Source organism: Planococcus citri, chromosome 2 (genome assembly GCF_950023065.1).
Source record: "Planococcus citri chromosome 2, ihPlaCitr1.1, whole genome shotgun sequence".
Classification (NCBI taxonomy): Eukaryota; Metazoa; Arthropoda; class Insecta; order Hemiptera; family Pseudococcidae; genus Planococcus; species Planococcus citri.
The window spans coordinates 27999461-28019825 of NC_088678.1; the positions used below are offsets into that span (position 1 = coordinate 27999461).

A 20365-nucleotide genomic window follows, 5' to 3' on the forward strand; every position below is an offset into this window, starting at 1 on the left:
GTTTATAATGTGTTTCAGAAAAAGCGTTTTGAAATTGGCTTAAATAATTCACTGCGAAACAGATGTCAGGACGAGTGCCTACAGAAACAAACAAAAGAGCACCGATAATATTACGATAAGGTAAATTACATTCATCGTCTTCAGCTTTGGATAGCTGTATTTTCGGTTGAATCGGCAAATTACACGGGGTCGCATTTTCAAGACCGAATCTAGAGATAATTTTCTTAATAAAATTACTCTGATCTAAATACATAGTACCGTTATCAATATTATACTCAATATTAATTCCTAAGAAAGTCTTAACTTTACCTAGGTCTACAATATCGAATCTCTTGGACAAACTACATTTCACTTTATCAATGATATCTTGCCGTTTACAAATTATAAGAATATCATCTACGTAAATAAGAATAAACACAAGAATAATACCCACGAGCTTGTAATATAAACATGGATCATTTTCAGATCTCACAAAACCGAGGTCAATTACAACATATTCGTCAAACGTCTTATTAAACGTTTTAGAAGCGATGTCAAGGCCATAAATTGCCATATTTAGCAAACACACTTTCCTTTTACCATCAACTTCAAAACCGGGGGGTTGTTCTAGAAACACTTTATCCTTTAATTTACCGTGCAGAAACGCGTTTTTAATATCCATCTGATCGATAATTAGCCCTTCCTCAACTGCAATAATTAGCACACAACGAATCGTAACGGTATTCGCGACAGGAGCGTAAACATTCTCATCCGCACCAGTCCAATCCCAACCAGCTGCGACTAATCTTGCCTTACGCTTACCATCATCCTTTACTCGCAAAATCCATTTAGATTTAATCACCTTCGTGTCATTTGGCCTATCTACAAGCGTCCAAACGTTATGTTTCTTCATGCTACGAAGTTCATCCAATTGAGCTTCTTTCCAGCTCTCATCAATCTCGACATGATTAGATACACATAACAACGCTTCACACACATTCATGCTTACCTCATAGTCCTCTAAATACTTAGGTTTGCGACGTAAACGATTACCTGTTATCACCGGAGATTCAACAGAGGAATTAATGTCAGCTGACTGTCCAGACTGACCCTTCGATAAAGACGAATCTACAATAGAAGGAACTTCATTATTTACCGAACGCTGAGAAATTTCAGTTAACAAAGGAACAATATCCTTATACATGATACTTTCATCGAAATTAACATCTCGCCCAATCACTATACAATCGTCATCTAAATCCCATAAACGATATCCTTGAGGTGCATATCCCAACATAATACATTTCCTACTCTTCACATCGAACTTCTTACGCTTTTCTTTTGGTATGTGATTATACGCAAGACAACCAAATTTACGTAACTTCGAATAATCAGGTTTTCTACCATACCATTTTTCCGCAGGAATAATACTATTATCACGAGTCGGACAACGATTTAAAATGAAAGTAGCGCATCGAATAGCCTCAGACCAAAACTCCTTTGGTAAACCACTCTCAGATAAAATACACAAAGCCTTTTCTTCGAGCGAGCGATTCAATCTCTCCGCCATACCGTTTGACTGAGGACAATAAACGACAGTCTTCTGATTTTCAGTACCTTTCTCTTTCAGTAAATTTGATAACTCTTTAGACGTATACTCTTTACCATTATCACTACGAAAACGCTTAATTTTGGTACCAAAATGATTTTCAGCCATAGCTGCAAACTCACGAAACTTTTCTACCACTTCCGATTTCGAAACGATAGGAAAAACAGCACAAAAATGTGTACTATCATCTAAAAAAGTCACAAAATACTTTTCACCGTCAATACCTGGTACTTCGGCCGAACATACATCAGAAACAACCAAATCAAGCGGCCTTTTTGAAAATACATCACGTGGTTCATGCGGCAACTTCGTCTATTTACCCATTTTACAATCACCACACACGTACTTAGAATCATTCATACTACAATCGAGATACTTCTCTGACTTGAGATGCCGAATCGATTCAACATTTAGATGCCCTAAGCGACTATGGATAGTTTTATACTCGACAATATTACATTCAACGATATCACTTTCTAAAGGTACACGTTTCAATAAATCTAGAATATAAAGCTTACCCTTACGAATAGCCATATAGATAACATTACCATCTTTATCTAGTATATCTGCTTTGGTCGCATAGAAAACAGTACGAAAACCTTTATCAGCCATCAGAGGAACAGATAGTAAATTATGACGGAAAGTTGGCACGTAACGAACGTTCTGTAGTATAACATGCTTCGTTTCAATTGTACCGATGCCGACAACTTTACTCTTCCCCTCGTTATCAGCTAAGGAAACTTCGGTTGGTTCTTTCAGATCGATGAGTTTCGTAAACAGAGATTTTTGCTTGCACATGTGATCTGTTGCTCCACTGTCTAACACGAAGATGATGGAATTCAAATCTTGTTCAGCAACATTTACCTCACTTTGAACGTTTTCCATTTCCGAAGAAGAAGAAGATTCAACAATCCACGCGAACTGCTGAGATTGAGATTGTTTTGGCTGCACAACACACGAACTCGATTTCTTTGCTTTCTTTTCACAGTCTTTGGACATATGACCCTTTTCACCGCAAAAATTACAACAAAACGGAAACTTCTTTCTGGGCTTCTTCTTCTTGTTTTCGGATACAAATGCCGTCGTTTCGGGATTTTTACCTTCTCTTTTCTTAATATCGTAATCGAGAAGAACGCCACGTAGACCCTCTAAGGTTAGGTTGCTACCCGGTTTCCCTATTTCACCAAACGTTGCAATTAAGCCATCGAATTCAGCTGGTAATGTAGCTATGAGTGTCGCTACCGCATCAAGTTCTTCATTGTTCATGTTTGCTTTCGCGGATCTTATCTCATTTAAAGTGGCTTCAAATTCGGATAAATGATCCTCCATAGACGACTTGCCATCGTATTGCAGATTACTCATTTTACGTTTAGCATAAGCGAGCTGTAAGTACGACTTCCGTTCGAAATTTTTCAACAGTCCGTTCCAAATGTCACGTGCAATTGTCTTATCTCGAGCATATGACAGATGCGTGTTGGCGAGTAGCTCTACGAGTATACGTACTGTTTCGTCGTTCTTGGAAATCCAATCATCTGTACGATCTTTAACTGCTGGTGGATTTGTGGTTACATACGTATCTAGCTTTTGAGCTTTAAGCTCCGCTAGCACCCTTAATTTCCAGCAAGAAAAATTCTTTCCATCGAACTGCGCGATACGTGACACACGAACTGTATTATTTGAAGACATATTCAAAATATTACTTCCGAACGAAAAAATAATCACTTCCTTGGGCTGCTGGGCCCATAACCATTGTTACTAGAACGAAGTGATATAACAATCGTTTTAATTACTTTATTAACGAGCGTCTCGAGAGCAAATATGTGTAACCAATCAGAAGCGAGTTAGTTTTTATCTGTTGTCTCTCTTTGTTCCGTTGTTTACGTTTTGGACTTGTATTTTATTTTATGATGGTGTATTCGTATTAATTCGTATATTTATTGTCATACATGTGTATAAATCATCACATTACAAATAAAATAACAAATGAATCAATGTAACATAACTTTACTAAACCGTAAACGTTAAATATTATTAAACGATATCAAAGCTGTACGTACTTAACTAGTATCAATATCAAAATTCAAAACGTCGAATTCTCAATGAAGATGATCGTCACAACACAAACACTTAACGATCATCTTTATCGAGAATTCGAAATGACACTTGTATTAATTAGCCATATCGTCACAAGCACATAACGATCATCTTTATTGAGAATTCGAACTACACGTTTTGAATTTTGACACTAGTAGATACAGCTTTAATAATTATTCAAAATGATAGTAAAGTTATCTTACATTGATTCATTTATTATTCGTAATGTGATGATATGATACATTGTATGACGAAAAAACGACGTTGGAAAACGTATTTCTATCTTTTTTTAAAGAAAAATATAGAAATATATACGAATACACCATCATAAAATAAAATACAAGTCCAAAACGTAAACAACGAAGGAAAGAGAGACAACAGATAAAAATGAACTCGCTTCTGATTGGTTACACATATTTGCTCTCGAGACGCTCGTCTTTATTAACACGAGAACAAATTATTTACATCATAACGAACTTATATTCGAAAAAGAACATCTAACGTACTACGAAAACGTGAACGTCAGTGTAACCAACTAAAACTAACTTACAGTGTTACCATACAATTAACAGTACATATAAAGAGTCCATTGAGATTTTTATTTTTCATTTCAATTCGAAATGGTTGCAAAAACCATCATCAAAAATGTTGCAGATTCTCATTACGGAAAGTAAGTCATTTTTCAAATTTTTCCGAAATTCGACTGAAGCAAGCAAAAAATTATGGCCAAATGACCTCCATAAAATGTGAGAAAAATTTCAAATTTTTAGGTCCATGTTTAACGCTTTCCTAACTCGGCGCGAGAAGTCAAAGTTTTGAAAATTTGATTGTTTTTACATCTGATGTTTCGATTTTATTTTATTTTTTATTTATCATCATTCAAATAGCTCAAAGCTGATTTTTTTCAAGTTCAGGAGTTCTCGAAATATTAGTTTTTTCCTTTAATTACACCTAGATATGTTTTAATGAACATAAAAAGTCACCTGGACTGAAAAAAATAGAAAAAAATATGTTTTTCGATTCATATAAAAATATTCAAAGTTTAAGCTCTCACCGGTGAAGGAGGAGAGGCGGTCAAACTTACTCGTAGATCTAAAAACTTGACATTTTTCTTAGGTCTTGTGCAGGTCACTTGGCCATATTTATTTTTTTAAGTAGGTAAGCTTCATCGATCATCACATTAAAAAACTAAAATTATTGAAAACAGCTCACCAAAAGTTCAAAAACTACTTTCCTTCTGAAAATTTCAGAATGGCTGAAAAACAGTTTCTACAGCTCCATTTGAGGATCGAAATGGTCGATTTACCTCTCATAAAGCACCACTATCTGATAGAAAAAAACGAGAGAGGGAGGAAGAGGAGTATGAAAAAGATGAGGAAAAAGAGGAGGAGGAAGTGAGAAAAAATGTATTTTATATTCTATGAAAAATTTCCATTTTTTTCAAAAGAAATTTCGCATATTTAGGTTTTTTGAAGGGTGAGAAGGGAGGAATGTGGGGTAAAAAATGTTGAAAATTTGTAAAAAAAAAAAAAATGAGAGGAGCTATGATTGAAACTTTTTGAAATATTTTTCAAGTGTAATAGATTTTTTTTGAAGCTCAAAAGTCAGTGCCACATGCTCAAAAACAAAAGTGAATATAGATCGTGCTTAGACCTTTATTTGGCTTCTTTCAACTTTCAAGATCAGTATTTTTTTTAAACATGAAATTTTGAGCAATGTACTTCAAATTAAAAGACACGAAAATCATTATTTTCAACCAAGGGCGTCTTATGTAGTCTTCTGAAAATTTCTTTGTAAATTTTTTGCTCCCCTTTCAAGCAGCTGGTTTTTATGAAAAAAAATCTCTGACAATTTTAGCCGTTCAACTTTTCAAGTTGTATGTGCTGAGAAGCCTTTTAATCGGCAAGAAGTTTTCAAAAAAAATCACAAAAATGAAAAAAATCTAATTTATTCGAAAACTTTTCATTTTCTCTTTTTCACGCCAGAATTTGTGTAAAATAGTTAATCTCCTTTTCAAGAAGAAACTCACTATTTTACCTCCAGTGTCCCCTTGTATAAAACCCCCAATATCGTATTTATTTTTTTAAATTTAAAAAAGGATTAAATCAGAGTCAATATTCTCTATGGTAGGTAGAGGTACCACGAACAATGCTGCTTCGCTTGTATAGAGCCCACACAGAGAAAAAATTAAAAAAATAAAATAAAATATTGAAGCCTGTAAAAATTTGTTGAAAATTTATCATTTCTGATTGAAACTGTTTCAAATAACCCTCTTCTCAGAAAAAATTTCCTCGGTCTCTATAAATCTTTGATTTAGGAAGGGGGTAACTAAAGGGGAAAAAGTGCTCGGGGGTCTGGAGTTTTTTTGAGAGATGATCATTTAATGAAATTCAGACTCAGAAATTGAAAGTTTTTCATTTTTTCTTACTTTTAGAGCTCTCATACTGAGTGATCAACACAGCATGAGAGACCGAAGGAGATTTCGTCAGGATTAACAGGTTCGTGTTAAAACACAAAAATGTCAACACATCAATTCTATCAAAATTTTGACTTCTACCTACATTCAATAGGTGGATGAAAATTTTTTCAAAAAATTTGGGTACCTATAGTAGGTATTTTTCTTGTATTTTTTTCATTTTGAAATTTTCAAAAATTCGTGAAAAAATTTCAAGGGCACAACATTCTTGGAAATATTTTGATTTTTTTTTAAATAAACAGCTTCTAACTCCTATTAGTTCTACCAACTGGTTTAGAAAAATTGAAAATCGTGAAATTAAAAAAAATACCTACATCAGACAATTTTTAATCGCGAGTTTTTTGTGCTGGTAGAAGGAAGGAGGAAGAATCCAAGATAAATACACATCATTATCCAGATAATTAAAAATCATATTCATTAAAAAAATAGACAAATATTGCAACACTTCCCATACACGTGTAGAGTGCAGATAGGTAGACTAAAATACCTATTTGAAAAAAAAAGAATTTTCACAGTTCACACCAACATACTCATGCTCGATAAACGTATTGCAAATATCCACCATCGTTCTCTACTCCAAGTCTTGCTGTTGCTTGATCCTTATATAATGTAGTTATAATGTTTTTCTAGTTCTCGTGTTATTTTTTTTTCACCTCGTAGCTTTTAAAAAAAGTAATTAGCGAGTGAACAAGAAACTTTGTTGCAGGCTGCTTCCCTTCTGTTCTCGATATTTTGCTACGATTAAGCACGAAAAATGTTTACTATACTTAAAATTAAGTTTGTTGGCAAAATTTACTACCAAATTTTTGTGTTCAGTGATTTGGAATTTATTAATTGACGTCATAAAATGTCCCTTCCAAGTTCGATATTTCATTAAAAAATTATTCAAGTTGTACCACGTCCCTATCAGATGAAACATTAAGCAAAGAAAATTTTTGATGGATTTCATAACAACAAAATGTGAATGTGAGATATTTCAAAACTATTTTGATTTCAAAATGGGATACGTAAAATCATCAAACGAAGTCATTAAACATGCTAATGAACATCACAATGGCTTAGGTCAAAGTCAAAACATCACAACTCACAAGCATGCCATAAAAAATAGTAAACAGTCTACTCTGTAGGTAACTATTAAGATAGGCAAAGTTTTCTACACGTCAATCACGTCAAGAAACATGCCAAATACCCGGAACTGAAAATGAACGCTAAAAAAATTCTTGTTAAAGCTACGTTCGCGATTCACCTGGTCAAAGGCTTTACTCTCGTTTAAAATCCGCCACACATACAAAAGAAATAAATCTCGCTTCTCATCCACTCTGACATTCTCACACAGCGAATATCCTCTGTAAAATCGAACGAAACAAGAACAAGCTTTCGATGGAAAAATAATTGCCGATCTCCTTAGAACCCCACAAACGTGTCAAAATAAAGCTCGTCACGTCGAGTCTCGGCTTGGCGAAAGCGAAAAATTCAATACTTCCAGCGCTGAACGACGATAAAGAACGTCACCGCTGTAAACCCATTAGAGACGATGGATGGGGGGTGGCATGGCACATCATACTCGTAATGTACAACACCATACACGATGGTACCGTATATACCTCTATACGAAGGTACTTTACATGGTACATAGTATATCAGAAAATCACGTACTATACTCGTACAAGCTCCAAGCAGGTAGCACGATAGCGTAAAATTGATACTCACTTATATCGCAATCAGGTTTCTCTGGTTTCCATCTGCCGCGTACACATTTGGCGGTATTATTCGTACCAATGTTAAGCTTATACCCTCGAGCACAAATAACACGTATCAGCGTACCGTGGTAATACGTTATGTTTGGATTTTTACCCACTTTGACAATTTCCACGTGCAAATAAGGCTCATCCGAAAGCAACGGACAAGGAGCTGTAAAAATTGACGATGTATCATTTCACATTACCTACCTAGCTAGATTTGGTTACACGAACGTACAAAAGCGTAGATTGCCGACGCGAATATTTACTTTTACGACGAAATTTTTTTTTGCCTTTACGTCCTTTTCTCGATTCCGTCGGCTCGATATCCGTTCTGTTCGCCATCAATTCCGGATCGTCGTAATCTTTCGTATCAATATCGTAATCCGAATCGAAACCTCGATTACGTGAACGCCCACCAATACCGGTATTCTTCTCTTTACCTTCTTTCGTCGATGTTTGAGTTTTCGTTCTCATCACCTAAAAACACACACGAGGTGAATTAGAATACAGAGAAACTGAATCACACGCGTTGACTGGAGCTGGAATTTGGTAATTTTGAAAATACATAATATGAGAAAACATGCGACGAAGAATAATATTTTCGTAATATCTACTTGGTGGTTGGTTGACATGGTGGTTATCTATAGATACTCGTATAAAGCGAGAGGTATGCAGCACCGCATGCATCATTCCTCAGGTCTCGGGATCCGTGGTAGTGTGGTATTGGTAGGTACTTGAGGAGGTTCTCTTTCGAACTACTAAAAATTTAGAATATTGATATTACATTTACTTGGGAGTTTTGCCCAGATAAAGCTCGTCGGATTCTTTGCACAGTCTGTGAAAAAGTCTCGTTCAGGAATTGCTGCAGTTCGTCTTCGTGTATCGATCTGGATACCTTGATGGATGGGTGTTTGCCGTGGATGCATCTGCAAAAATAAATAACACATTTAGATAGGTATACCTAGGTTAATTGAAAATCACCGCATGTCTAACAAAAGGCTGGTCAATTTTTCAAAAAATATTTCAAGTAAATTTGCAACAAAAAAAATGAAGATTTAAATATTTTTTTATTTTTAAAAAGCATTCTCAGTGACACACAAACTGTATTTGAGACCAAATCACCACTTTTTTCAATTGCGATTAAGGCACAATTTGCCAAAATCTTTTGGTTCGTTTAGATCGAGGCAAACTTAATTTTTTTCAAAAATGGATTGTAGTGATAAAATGTCATATGAACGTTAAGCAGCATTGATGGGAACAAGTTCTGGGAAATGGTTCCTAAATTGATGAAGAGGCCCATGAATACAATTAATTTAAAGTAGAGATGGCTAAAATTTCATTCAGACCATCCTTTGAAGAATTTTTACAAAACTATGATGTATATTCAAAAATTACTCAAAATGACTCTCATTTGTTTTCTAATTTTTCTCGATTTGATCAGATTTTAACTCTATTAAGCCAAGTTGAAATTTTCAAAATTTGACAAATTCAAAAAAAAATTGAATTCAGCCCATGAAATTTAACGTTGAGACGATGTCTCATCAAACGAAACCTCAAATTGGTTGCTAGTAGATATTGAAAAAAAAAAATGAATTGCATTCTGAATCAGTACCTATGGTATCATTTAGTGCAAATTTAAAATTGCTTAAAAATCACATTTTTTTCAAGAGACAAAATCATTACGTAAACTAATAAACAAAAATACATACATATTTTTAAAAAAAATCAAATTTCAAAATTAATTGTTCTCTTTGGATGTTTTTACGTCGCGTCATTTTTTCAAAGTTTCACATCCGTTTAAATTCAAATATAAGCAAGCAATGGTGAAAAATTTATTTTGATAATCTTGCCAACCTGAATCACTGTAGGCATAATATATCCCCTTTTTGGATTTTTTAAAACCAAAAATAAGAAAAAAAATTGAAAAAAGTCGAAAGTGTTCGAATCAATCAATGTACTCGAATACACCTGATATTTTTGGAAAAGTTTTTGAGGTGCTTTTGAATTGAAAAAAGTACAACTAGATGAACTATTGAGTTTTCAATCAGTCTGAGGGTAAGAAAATGCTAAATAAATAACCCCCTGTGCCAACTTGTCAGGAAACATTTTCAAAAAAAACCACACCTATTCGAAGTGTTTAATATTCCTGATTTGAACAAAGTCACGTTTTTTGGAATTGGAAAGAACATTATCTACGATACCAACCATAATCAGAAGTTCAGTAGCTCAAATTGATTTTTCGATTCTTGGTGAATTAAATTCAAAACTGATTATTTTCAGTGATTTACACTTTTATGGTGAAAGTTATCGACCCATATAGGCATTTAGTAAAAATGATGATAAGTAGTGCTAAATCTAAAATAAACACCCCGAATCAAAATTTTACTATTTTCGATGATTTTAAGGGCTCTGGCATGATTTTCGATCTCTTCAAAATTTTTGGATTCTTCCAAAAGATACAGAAATAAATTTGGGTAACCAAAATTCGAGTTGTGGCTCATTCTCAACCTGCTTCACAAATTTATCCACGTTTTGTTAGATTTATTGCAGACTTACGCCTACCTATCGAGTGTTTTTTTTCAAACCATCACCTCGGTGAAAACACTCAAGAATATGCCTGTCATAAAATCCCCCTCGAAGTGTCCGCCTGAAAATGGACTCGACTTTGGATGAATCTGGAAATCAAGTCGAGAATAGGTAAGCCTGTACTCGATTTTCTGCGACCCAAATCAATTTCCGCACCTCTTGGAAAAACTAAAAAATTCTGGAGAAATCGAAAATCGCGCTGGATGCTCTAAAACAACCCAAAATAGTGAAATTTGGATCCAAAATTTCCCAAAGTACAAGAAATTTTTGATTAAATTTTCTACCCGATCAATATGCTGATTAACCCTTAAAGGCCCAGGTGAATCCTGAAATGCGATGTAAAAATGCTTTCGATATCTCGAATTAGATTAACACAAGTTTCACTTTGACTCACAGTTCGCCCCCCCCCCCCAGTTTCTTAAAACTATTTCGGAAATGATGTGCTTATTCATTTGATTATCCTCCAAATCCGAAAAAGCAAAAAATCGTTTTGGGTCAATTTTGGAACTGTATGATGTGGTTTCATTCGATGTACTTAATGAATGAGTGAAAGCATACTTTGGATAAACACTTCACCCCTTTTTGGGGAACATTTTTTGACAAAAGTTGGCACAAAATACGAGAACCAATGCTCTATCACAAAAAAAGTTGAGTTTTCAAAAAAAAATCTTATCGGAAAATGAAAATTTCAAAAAAGCTCAAATGTGACATTTTTGACAAAAAACACGAATACTTATTATGAGGAATTTTTTGTAAAAAAATAGATCAAAAACATTGATCAGAAATATTGCTTAAACGCACTTTTTCAAAACAAATAAAATAAAAAATGAACTTAAAAAAAATAAAAATAAAAAACAAAATTGAAATTTTTTTCAAAGTGTTATTATTTAGAAAATTACGCTGGAAGCTCCAGAATAGTCCAAAATGGTAAAATTCTGATTCGAAAGACTGGTTTTAGGCAAAACCCAGCCGTTTGTGCAAATTTCAAAAATTTCTCAAAGAAGAGAAGTTATAAAGATTTAATATTTTTTGGATTTTCCCCCAGCCAAATAGATAAATTGTGCTGGTCAAAAAAACACAATTGAAATGTTCGCCTGGAAATTGGCTCAAATTCCGATAAACTAGTAAAACAGGTCAAGAATAAACTACAACTCGATTTCAGCTATCTAAATTAATTCCATGCCTTCTAGAAAAATTTTAATATTCTGGAGAAATCGACTGGAGGGTCCAAAATGGCCGGAAACGGAAAAATTCGTTTCGGCAAAGTTGATTAAAAAATTGAAAAAAACGCATAAATCGTTAAAAATGGCTCAACTTTGAATTTTCGAAAATTTCTCAACAATTAAAAAAATCATTTTGGGTTTGAAATTTTGGTTACGTGGGGAGGGGGGGGGGTCAGAGTCCAGGCCATGCTCTTTTTAAAAATCGTGGTCACCTTCAAAACGAAGGCGGACGCCTAGAGTGGTTCCTATGAAGACCCTATAAGTACTACTCATGACTCTGCTTGAGCTGAAATTTGGGTCTCTAAAAGAGCATGTCATCCACATCTCAGAACCAAAATTTTAAATAGCCGAACGCCGAAGTTGATTTTTTGATTTTTGGCGAATTTTCAAAAATGGCAAGAATAAAAATTCCGAAATCGTCAATTTTTTCCAGAGGTTCCAATCGCTCGAAAATTATGGAAATCGATTCGGGAGGTGAACTTTAGGGTATAGGATAACTTCGAAGTAATTTTTGAAAAAATTGACAATTCTGATTATTTTTTTTCAATCTGAGATTTTCAACTCGTAAAAAAGATATTTTTTCCATTCGTCACTTCGGGTTTGCAATTCACTTGCCATGCCCTAATCGATTCCGAATTCGATTTTATGACAGGATTGAATTTTCAGCTGCCGAAATCGATTATGCAACACGCCTTTTGGAGCAATTTGAAATAGCTGCAGTAAAATCAACGTTCGCTGGAGGCTTCAGATCGGCTCGAAATCAGTAGCAATCAGTTTGGGTGATTGACTTTGGGGTAAGAGGAGAAATTTACGCAAGTTGTAACAACAATTTTCAATTTTGGAATTTTTTTCAAATCTTAGATTTTTAACTTGAAAAAAAATACTTCCTCTTTTCAAGCAGTCACTTCGGATTTGCGACTCATCTGCTCCAATAGATTTTGAATATCGAACTTATGAAAAGTTTAAATTTTTAGCTGCCGAAGATCAGTACAACACCTTCTGGAGCGATTTGAAATTACTGAAAACGCCAACTACGAGTAATTTCAGGCCCAAGCACAGGGTGCTCACAAATTGAAAAACCGGTTTGGTCAAAAAAATTCAAACTGGTTTTTATTGGCGCAATGTATTCTACACACTAAGGCGACAAAAATGTGATATGAATTTTTTGAAACCGGTTCATTAATTTGCAACCAGTTATCAAAAATTATCCAAAAATGGTAGATAGAGAAAAAAGCTCAAAACAAAAGTTGTAGAGCGTGAAAAATTACATAATTCTGTCTAATCACATTTTGAAACCGGTTCATCGGTTCGCATTTAGCAACCAGTTTTTGACAATCGCCTAAAAATTGGAGATAGAGAGCAAAGTTTGAAACATAAGTTGTATGTAGAGTATGACAAATTGAACTGTTTTCGCTAATCAGATTTTGAAACCAGTTCATTAATTCGCAGCAAGCAGCCATCGAAAGTTCTCTGGTTGCAAATTAATGAACCGGTTTCAAAATCTAATCAGCGAAAATGGTTCAATTTTTCACGCTATACAGCTTTTGTTTCAAGTTTTTTCTCTATCTTTAATTTTTAGGTGATTGTCAAAAACTGGTTGCCAAATGCGAACCAATGAACCGGTTTCAAAATGTGATCGAACAGAATTGTATGTAATTTTTCACGGTCTACAACTTTTGTTTCAAGCTTTTTTCTAGATCTTAAATTTTTAGGTGATTGTCAAAAACTGGTTGCTAATATGCGAACCAATGAACCGGTTTCAAAATGTGATCGAACAGAATTGTGTAATTTTTCACGGCCTACAACTTTTGTTTCAAGCTTTTTTCTAGATCTTCGATTTTTAGGCTATTGTCAAAAACTGGTTGCTAAATGTGAACCAATGAACCGGTTTCAAAATGTGATTAGACAGAATTGTGTAATTTTTCACGCTCTACAACTTTTGTTTCAAGCTTTTTTCTCTATCTACAATTTTTGCGTATTTTTTGTCAACAGGTCGCAAATTAATGAACCGGTTTTTAAAAAATCATATCACATTTTTGTCACCTTAGTGTGTGAAATACATTGCGCCAATCAAAACCAGTTTGAATTTGTGGGCACCCTGTGCTCGGGCCTGAAATTTTCAAGGTTTCGCTTTTGAAAGCCCTTATTTTTCCCTACTCAAAACCGCTTTATTCATCTCGCTAGCACTTTCCAATTAGAAATAAAAGCCACCGAGCACTACTTTTGTGTCATACTGTATAATAAATAATAATAATATAAGTATATCTAGGTATATCTAATCCGAATTTGAGCAAAACGAATAATTGACGCATATGAATAATTCATTCGTCTTTTTTAAATTAAATAATCGACTATTATCAAAACTTTTCCACTCACTTAGGTAACTTTTGAGGTCTCCAGTGGCCATCCACACAAGTAGCTCCGACCGGACCTCCTTCCAAGACGTATCCTTTATCACATTCGTAGACTACTTGTCTATCATTGATGACTTTCTTGACATAAGGTCGATAATCGTAATTACCCATGCTCCCTACCAGCAGTATTTTCCCATTATCAATGGTTCCCGGATAAGGGCAATATTCTGAAACAAATCAACTCATTTTAGAATCATTTTATAAAACACAAAAAAAATTCAAGAACTTATTTTCTATACAGCGTAAAAACTGACTTTCTACACATAAAGGCACTTCGGAAGACCAATTTCCATATTTACATTCGGTTGTTTTGTTCCCCAGAATGGTATACCCGTCGAGGCATTTAAACCTTGCCTTGGTACCGTGTTCCATTTTAGGCGCAATTATCATACCATTCTCCGGAGTCTTGGGCAAATGTTTACATCGAGCTGAAAATTGAACAAGATTGTTAGAAAATATTTCAAGATACTTACTCGTCGTAGGTATCTTGAAACATATCTATTGTTTTTTATTTTTATCTCGCGGTATGAGAAAAGGAATAGTATAAGAAATATAGTACCAGGTTGACATTTGGGTATATAAGACCAAGTGCCATTATTACATACAACAGGAATCGTATTGTTCGATGACTCGTAACGATTGTCACACTCGACGAAAACTTGAGTGGCATGTTTCACGATAGATATTTCAATAAGCGAAGGTTTCACCGCCGTTGCGCTAGAATTATGCTCACTCTCGTAACCACTGTCGTCTATAGAGACGACAAGTCTGCCATGTTGAACTTTAGGTACGATACAAGGAGCTGCAAAAAAATAATCTCGCCTTAGTTAACGCGCCCTCGTCATCGTCGCGAGCAGAAGGTTATATAAATCGAACCGTCGTCTTACTAATACATTTTACAGTCTGGCCATCAGTATATTACCTAAGCATAGAGGAGGCGGGTATCTCCATTTGCCATCATTTTGACACACTGTCGACGCATTGCCCACCATTAACATACCGTCGTCGCATCGAAATATAATACTAGCTCCTAGACCAGTGCCCGCTTCCAAATTCTCCATCCAACCATTATGAAGGATACCGGGTGGACCGCAATTGATTTCTAAAAAACACGTTACATACAAGTCAACAAAACGATGGCCAGACGTGTAATAAAAAAATGAAATGAAAGAAAAAAAAACTAAAAACAACATCGAAATTCATATTTCTCATTCCAAACCGCGAAAATTATTTCCGACTCGAAAGCCGCGAATAATTTCACCGAACAGAACCGACTTTCGTCGACGGATGTCAACTTTATTAAAATTCTCACAACTTTTAACGTAGTATTTCTACTATAAAAGTTAACGTTTGGCCAACTTCCCGTATAGTACCAAGTTTTGAAAAAAAAAAAAGTTTGCCGCCAAATAAAGACTAATAATTACTTAGTTCGAAGCTTTTGCCGTTCTACGTAAATTATTCTTATTAATTTTTTTCCTCCTACGAGCTCGCCGAGTTCATAAAAATGAATTTTCAAACAGTCACATACCTCATTATTTGTTTCTTAATTAAAATTGTGTCTCTGTTCGACTCATTTAACGCCATTTTGTAAACTTATAAAAAAGTTGCAGTTTCTTAAAATCTTTCAACTTTGGAATTCATTAAAACGCGAGGTATGATTTTAAAATAATACGCAGGTAGTGAAAATGAATGCGAAATTATAAATTTGTAATTTTATAACAAGTTGGAATGAAAAATTCTGCCAAGCTGCACTCGCTAATGCGTTTCCGACTTGGTGAAAATACGAAAACGTCGCGTACTAATTCAGACATGCTCCAGAGAACATCTGAACTTTTCCACCGATCTACTGCAATTGACTTGATTAAAAATTTAGAAGTAGAAGGGAGGTAGTCTACAATAGTTTACAAAATGACAGCCAAAAAGTGCTCCACACGAATCTAATTTGATTGAACTTTTGTAACAAAAAAAATTGTGAGACTTTTCAGTGAAATTTTGAAAGTGTCCCCGCTCTTATTTTGAGTAAAAATGAACGATTCGTAGAATTATTCAAAGCTGACTTCACGACCTTTCAAAATGAGTAATAATTTTGCAATAAATTCAAATATTTCGAGCACAATGTTTTTTGAGTTTTTTCGAAAAATTTTGAGGCGAAAATTGGGTCATGACTTTCAGAATTTTGGATGAAGTAAGCGAAGAAGCATCCATGATTTAAAATTTTCAGTGAAGAGGAGACTTCATCTCTAAATATTTTTTGAAAAACGCTTTTCAAAGTTTTCAAATGCCGTTTTAATTTAAAGTACATACATAAAAAAAAATTGAAAAAACCAAGAATTTTCAATTTTCCTCTCTTAAGAGCACGAGCACCCCCTCACCCCTCTATCCACCTTGGGTTCAAAATACTTCTAGAGTGCTAAAAAGAAAATTTTTGATTCTCTGTCAAAATTTCAACTAATGATAGGTCTCATGAGACCCACTGGAAATCATGACATAACTTTCGGTTCAAAATTCTTCAAAATTGCTCAATAGAAGTTTTGACTGACAGAAATTTTTGATTTTCTGCTACAATTTCAGCTCATTTCTGATCAGTTCCATGACAACTTTTCTAAGAAACTCGAAAATCAAGACTCAATTTGAGCTCAAAATACTTCTAGAGTGTTCGAAAGAAATTTTTGATTCTCCGTCGAAATTTCAACCCATTATGATAGGTTCCATGTTGCTTTAAAAAAATAAAAATGAAAAAAAAAACCTGAAAATCTTGATCAAAAACTTTGGACTCAAAATTCTTTAGAATGGCTCAAAAGAAGTTTTGACAGAAATTTCTGAGTTTTTTGCCACAATTTCAATCCATTATGATGAATTGATGAGGTCCATGCCATCTTTTTAAAAATCCTAAAAACAATGTCACAATGATGGGCTCAAAACTGTTAAAAAGTATTCAAAACAGTTTTGATAGCAGTTTTTGATTTTCTGCTAGAACTATAACAAATTTTGATGGATCTCATGGCACCATTTCAATCACATCAAAAATCATGACCCAATTTTGGGCTAAAAATTCTTCAAAAGTGTCAAATGCAGTTTTGACCGAAATTTTTTCCCCAGAATTTCAACTCATATTTTTATAGGCCTTTTGACACCTTTCTTTGAAAATCATGACCAAATTTTGAGTTCAAAATTCTATAAAAATGCTCAAAACAATTTTTGACAGAAATCTGACAAAACTTCTTTTGAGGAATTTTAACCCCAAAATTCGGTGATGATTTTCGTTTTTTTTTTTTTTAGAAATAGAAGCCATGAGGTCTGTCAGTGTTTGTGACAGACACTGCTTAAAACCAGTGTTTGTGACAACAGACACCGGTAAAAACCAGTTTTTGTGACAGACCCAGTTCAAAACCAGTGTTTGTGACAGACACAGTTTAACAGCATGTTTGTGACAGACACTGTTCAAAACCAGTGTTTGTGACAGACATGGTTCAAAACCAGTGTTTGAAACAGTGTCTGTCACAAACACTGGTTTTAAACAGTGTCTGTCACAAACAATGGTTTTGAACAGTGTCTGTCACAAACACTGGGTTTATGCAGTATCTGTCACAAACACTGGTTTCAAACAGTGTCTGTCACAAACACTGGTTTTGAACTGTGTTTGTCACAAACACTGGTTTTGAACCGTGTCTGTCACAAACACTGGTTTCGAAACTGTCTGTCAAAAACAGTGGTTTTCAACCGTGTCTGTCACAAACACTGGTTTTTAGCAGTGTCTGTCACAAACACTGGTTTTAAACAGTGTCTGTCACAAACACTGGAGTGAAACAGTGTCTGTGACAAACACTGGTTTTGAATAGTCCCTGTCACAAACACTGGTTTTGAACTGTGTCTGTCAGAAACATTGCTTTTAAACTGTGTTTGTCACAAACACAGGTTTTGAACCGTGTCTGTCACAACCACTGGTTTTAAACAGTGTCTGTCACCAACACTGGTTTTTAGCAGTGTCTGTCGCAGACACTGATTTTAAGCAGTGTCTGTCACAAACACTGACAGACCTCATGGCTTCTATTTCCAAAAAAAAAAAAAAAACTGAAAGTCATCACCGAATTTTGGGGTAAAAATTCCTCAAAAGAAGTTTCGTCTGATAGTTTCAATTTCCTCATTTTGACCAGACACTGGTTTTAAACAGTGTGTGTTTCAAATACTGGTTTTAAACAGTGTCTGTCACAAACACTGGTTTTATACAGTGTCTGTGACAAACACTGGTTTTTAGTAGTGTCTGTCACAAACACTGGTTTTAAGCAGTGTCTGTCGCAAACACTGGATTGAAATAGTGTCTGTGACAAACACTGGTTTTGAATAGTCCCTGTCACAAACACGGGTTTTGAACTGTGTGTCTGTCGCAAACACTGCTGTTAAGGATCAGGAGCTTAGAAGGTCACAACGTGGGAGAATGAAAAACTGTGTCCGTCACAAACACTGGTTTTTAGCAGTGTCTGTAACAAACACTGACAGACCTCATGGCTTCTATTTCCAAAAAAAAAAAAACCGAAAATCATCACCGAATTTTGGGGTTAAAATTCCTCAAAAGATGTTTTGTCAGATAGTTTTAATTTCCTCATTTTGACTAGTCTCATGACGTTTTTTTTTCAAAAAAAGCCAACTGAATTTTTAAAATTCCAAATAAATTCGATTCCTACTCGTAGAGCACTTTTTTTGCAATTGACCAGTTAGACTGTAACATTTACTCGTATCTGGAGAACCTCGAATTATTTTTTAAAATTCCTTTTTCACTTTACGAATGCAATTTTTCAATAACAAACCCACATTAGACAAATAATAATTAAGAGCACGAAAATGGATTCTCAAATGACTCACCTTGGCATTTAGGAGTAGCCGCCGTCCATTTCTTATCAGCTCCGCATCTTCGAGTCCGTTCTCCGACCAGCATATATCCGTACTTGCATTCGTACGATACAACCGAATTATACGACGTCGAGGTAAATATCGCCGTCCCAAATAGCGGATTTTCAGGTGTGGGGCACTGTACGGCTGTAACCACATTAGAACCAAACCCCCGCAAAAAGCAACAGTATTTTACAATGGAACTTTAACTAGTACTTAACAAAAGGGAGCTAATAAAAGCGAACGCGCGCCCAATTCCATAAACTTTTCCGCCTGCAGCTTGAACAGTTTACGAGTTTGAAACTGTTTGAGAATGGCGCGACGCGATGAGATATTTTTGAATGGCGGTAAAATTGAGATTTTTACGACCACTTGACGTCTCTCATTTACGCTGGCAATTGCTAGCTAGGCTCAGGATGGGATAATAGGATAATACGTAAATTACACGGGTAGGTTTTCTACATTAGGTAATAGGTAGGCACCAAATATTGGCTGATATTTGTTGTAGCAACTTACGCACGCAAGACGGTAATTCTTTGGGAGTCCAGAGGCCGTCTGATTGACATGTTCGCTCTGGTCTGCCTACCAGTTCGTATCCTTCTTCGCAGTGGTAGTTGACTCGACAGTTGAACGTGAAACAGTCGCCGGTGTGCCAGCCGTTGGAGATTTCATGGGGTGTACCGCATGTTCTGGCTGTAAAACACTGAGTTAGTTATCAAAAAGCAAAGGTGATAAGGTGGAGTGGTTTTAGGCTAATTTTTGGTCGTTTAATTCGAATTCGGGGTTCAATTTTTGCCATTCATAAGTCGAAAAAAATCACATTTTTGCTTCAAACCGTTGAAAATACGTAAGTGAATTTCCCAAATAGGATCGAACTTTAACGAGCTGCTACTTATCTACAGGAATGAATTTGACTAGCCAAAAAATCCAGTTTCAACTCGATACAGGAGGGAAAATATCTTTTGAAAAAAATTTCTTCATTAGAGGCGTCTCATATGTACCTATTAATCATATGGCACACAGTGGGCCACAGACCCCCCAAAAACGGCGATAAATCGGATTCAACCCTCATCGATGTGCAATATGTCGATTAATATGTTTTCGACATCGTAGAATTCGAATCTGCACTTATTTTTTTTGTAGGAGTGGGGGGTGAGGCGTGGGGAGTGGGAAAATTTCAAATTTTGCATATATTATCGTGTGATATATCGATTAATATGTTTTCAAGGTCGTAGAGTTCGAATCTGGAGTTATTTTTTTGGTAGGGGTGGGTGGTGAGGCGTGGGGAGGGGGGAATTTCAAATTTGGGGTATATTATTGTGTAATATGTCGATTGATATGTTTTCGAGGTTGTA

At 35.1% G+C, this 20365-nt stretch overlaps 1 protein-coding gene across 2 annotated transcripts in view; it reads right to left on the bottom strand.

The window, feature by feature from the left end:
* The window catches only part of LOC135835317 (sushi, von Willebrand factor type A, EGF and pentraxin domain-containing protein 1-like), a 184815-nt gene that overhangs the window by 10630 nt on the left and 153820 nt on the right, over positions 1 to 20365 (bottom strand). Inside the window, exons 6-14 of one of the 2 annotated variants that reach the window (XM_065349512.1) lie at positions 19527 to 19703; positions 18984 to 19157; positions 15046 to 15225; positions 14683 to 14925; positions 14378 to 14551; positions 14086 to 14290; positions 8685 to 8826; positions 8167 to 8377; positions 7869 to 8069 (exon numbers count right to left, since the gene is read on the bottom strand). In XM_065349512.1, the coding sequence (XP_065205584.1) occupies positions 7869 to 8069; positions 8167 to 8377; positions 8685 to 8826; positions 14086 to 14290; positions 14378 to 14551; positions 14683 to 14925; positions 15046 to 15225; positions 18984 to 19157; positions 19527 to 19703 (1707 nt within the window). Of the gene's footprint in view, positions 1 to 7868; positions 8070 to 8166; positions 8378 to 8684; positions 8827 to 14085; positions 14291 to 14377; positions 14552 to 14682; positions 14926 to 15045; positions 15226 to 18983; positions 19167 to 19526; positions 19704 to 20365 lie in introns of both variants that reach the window. The other variant, XM_065349511.1, reaches the window with a different exon arrangement.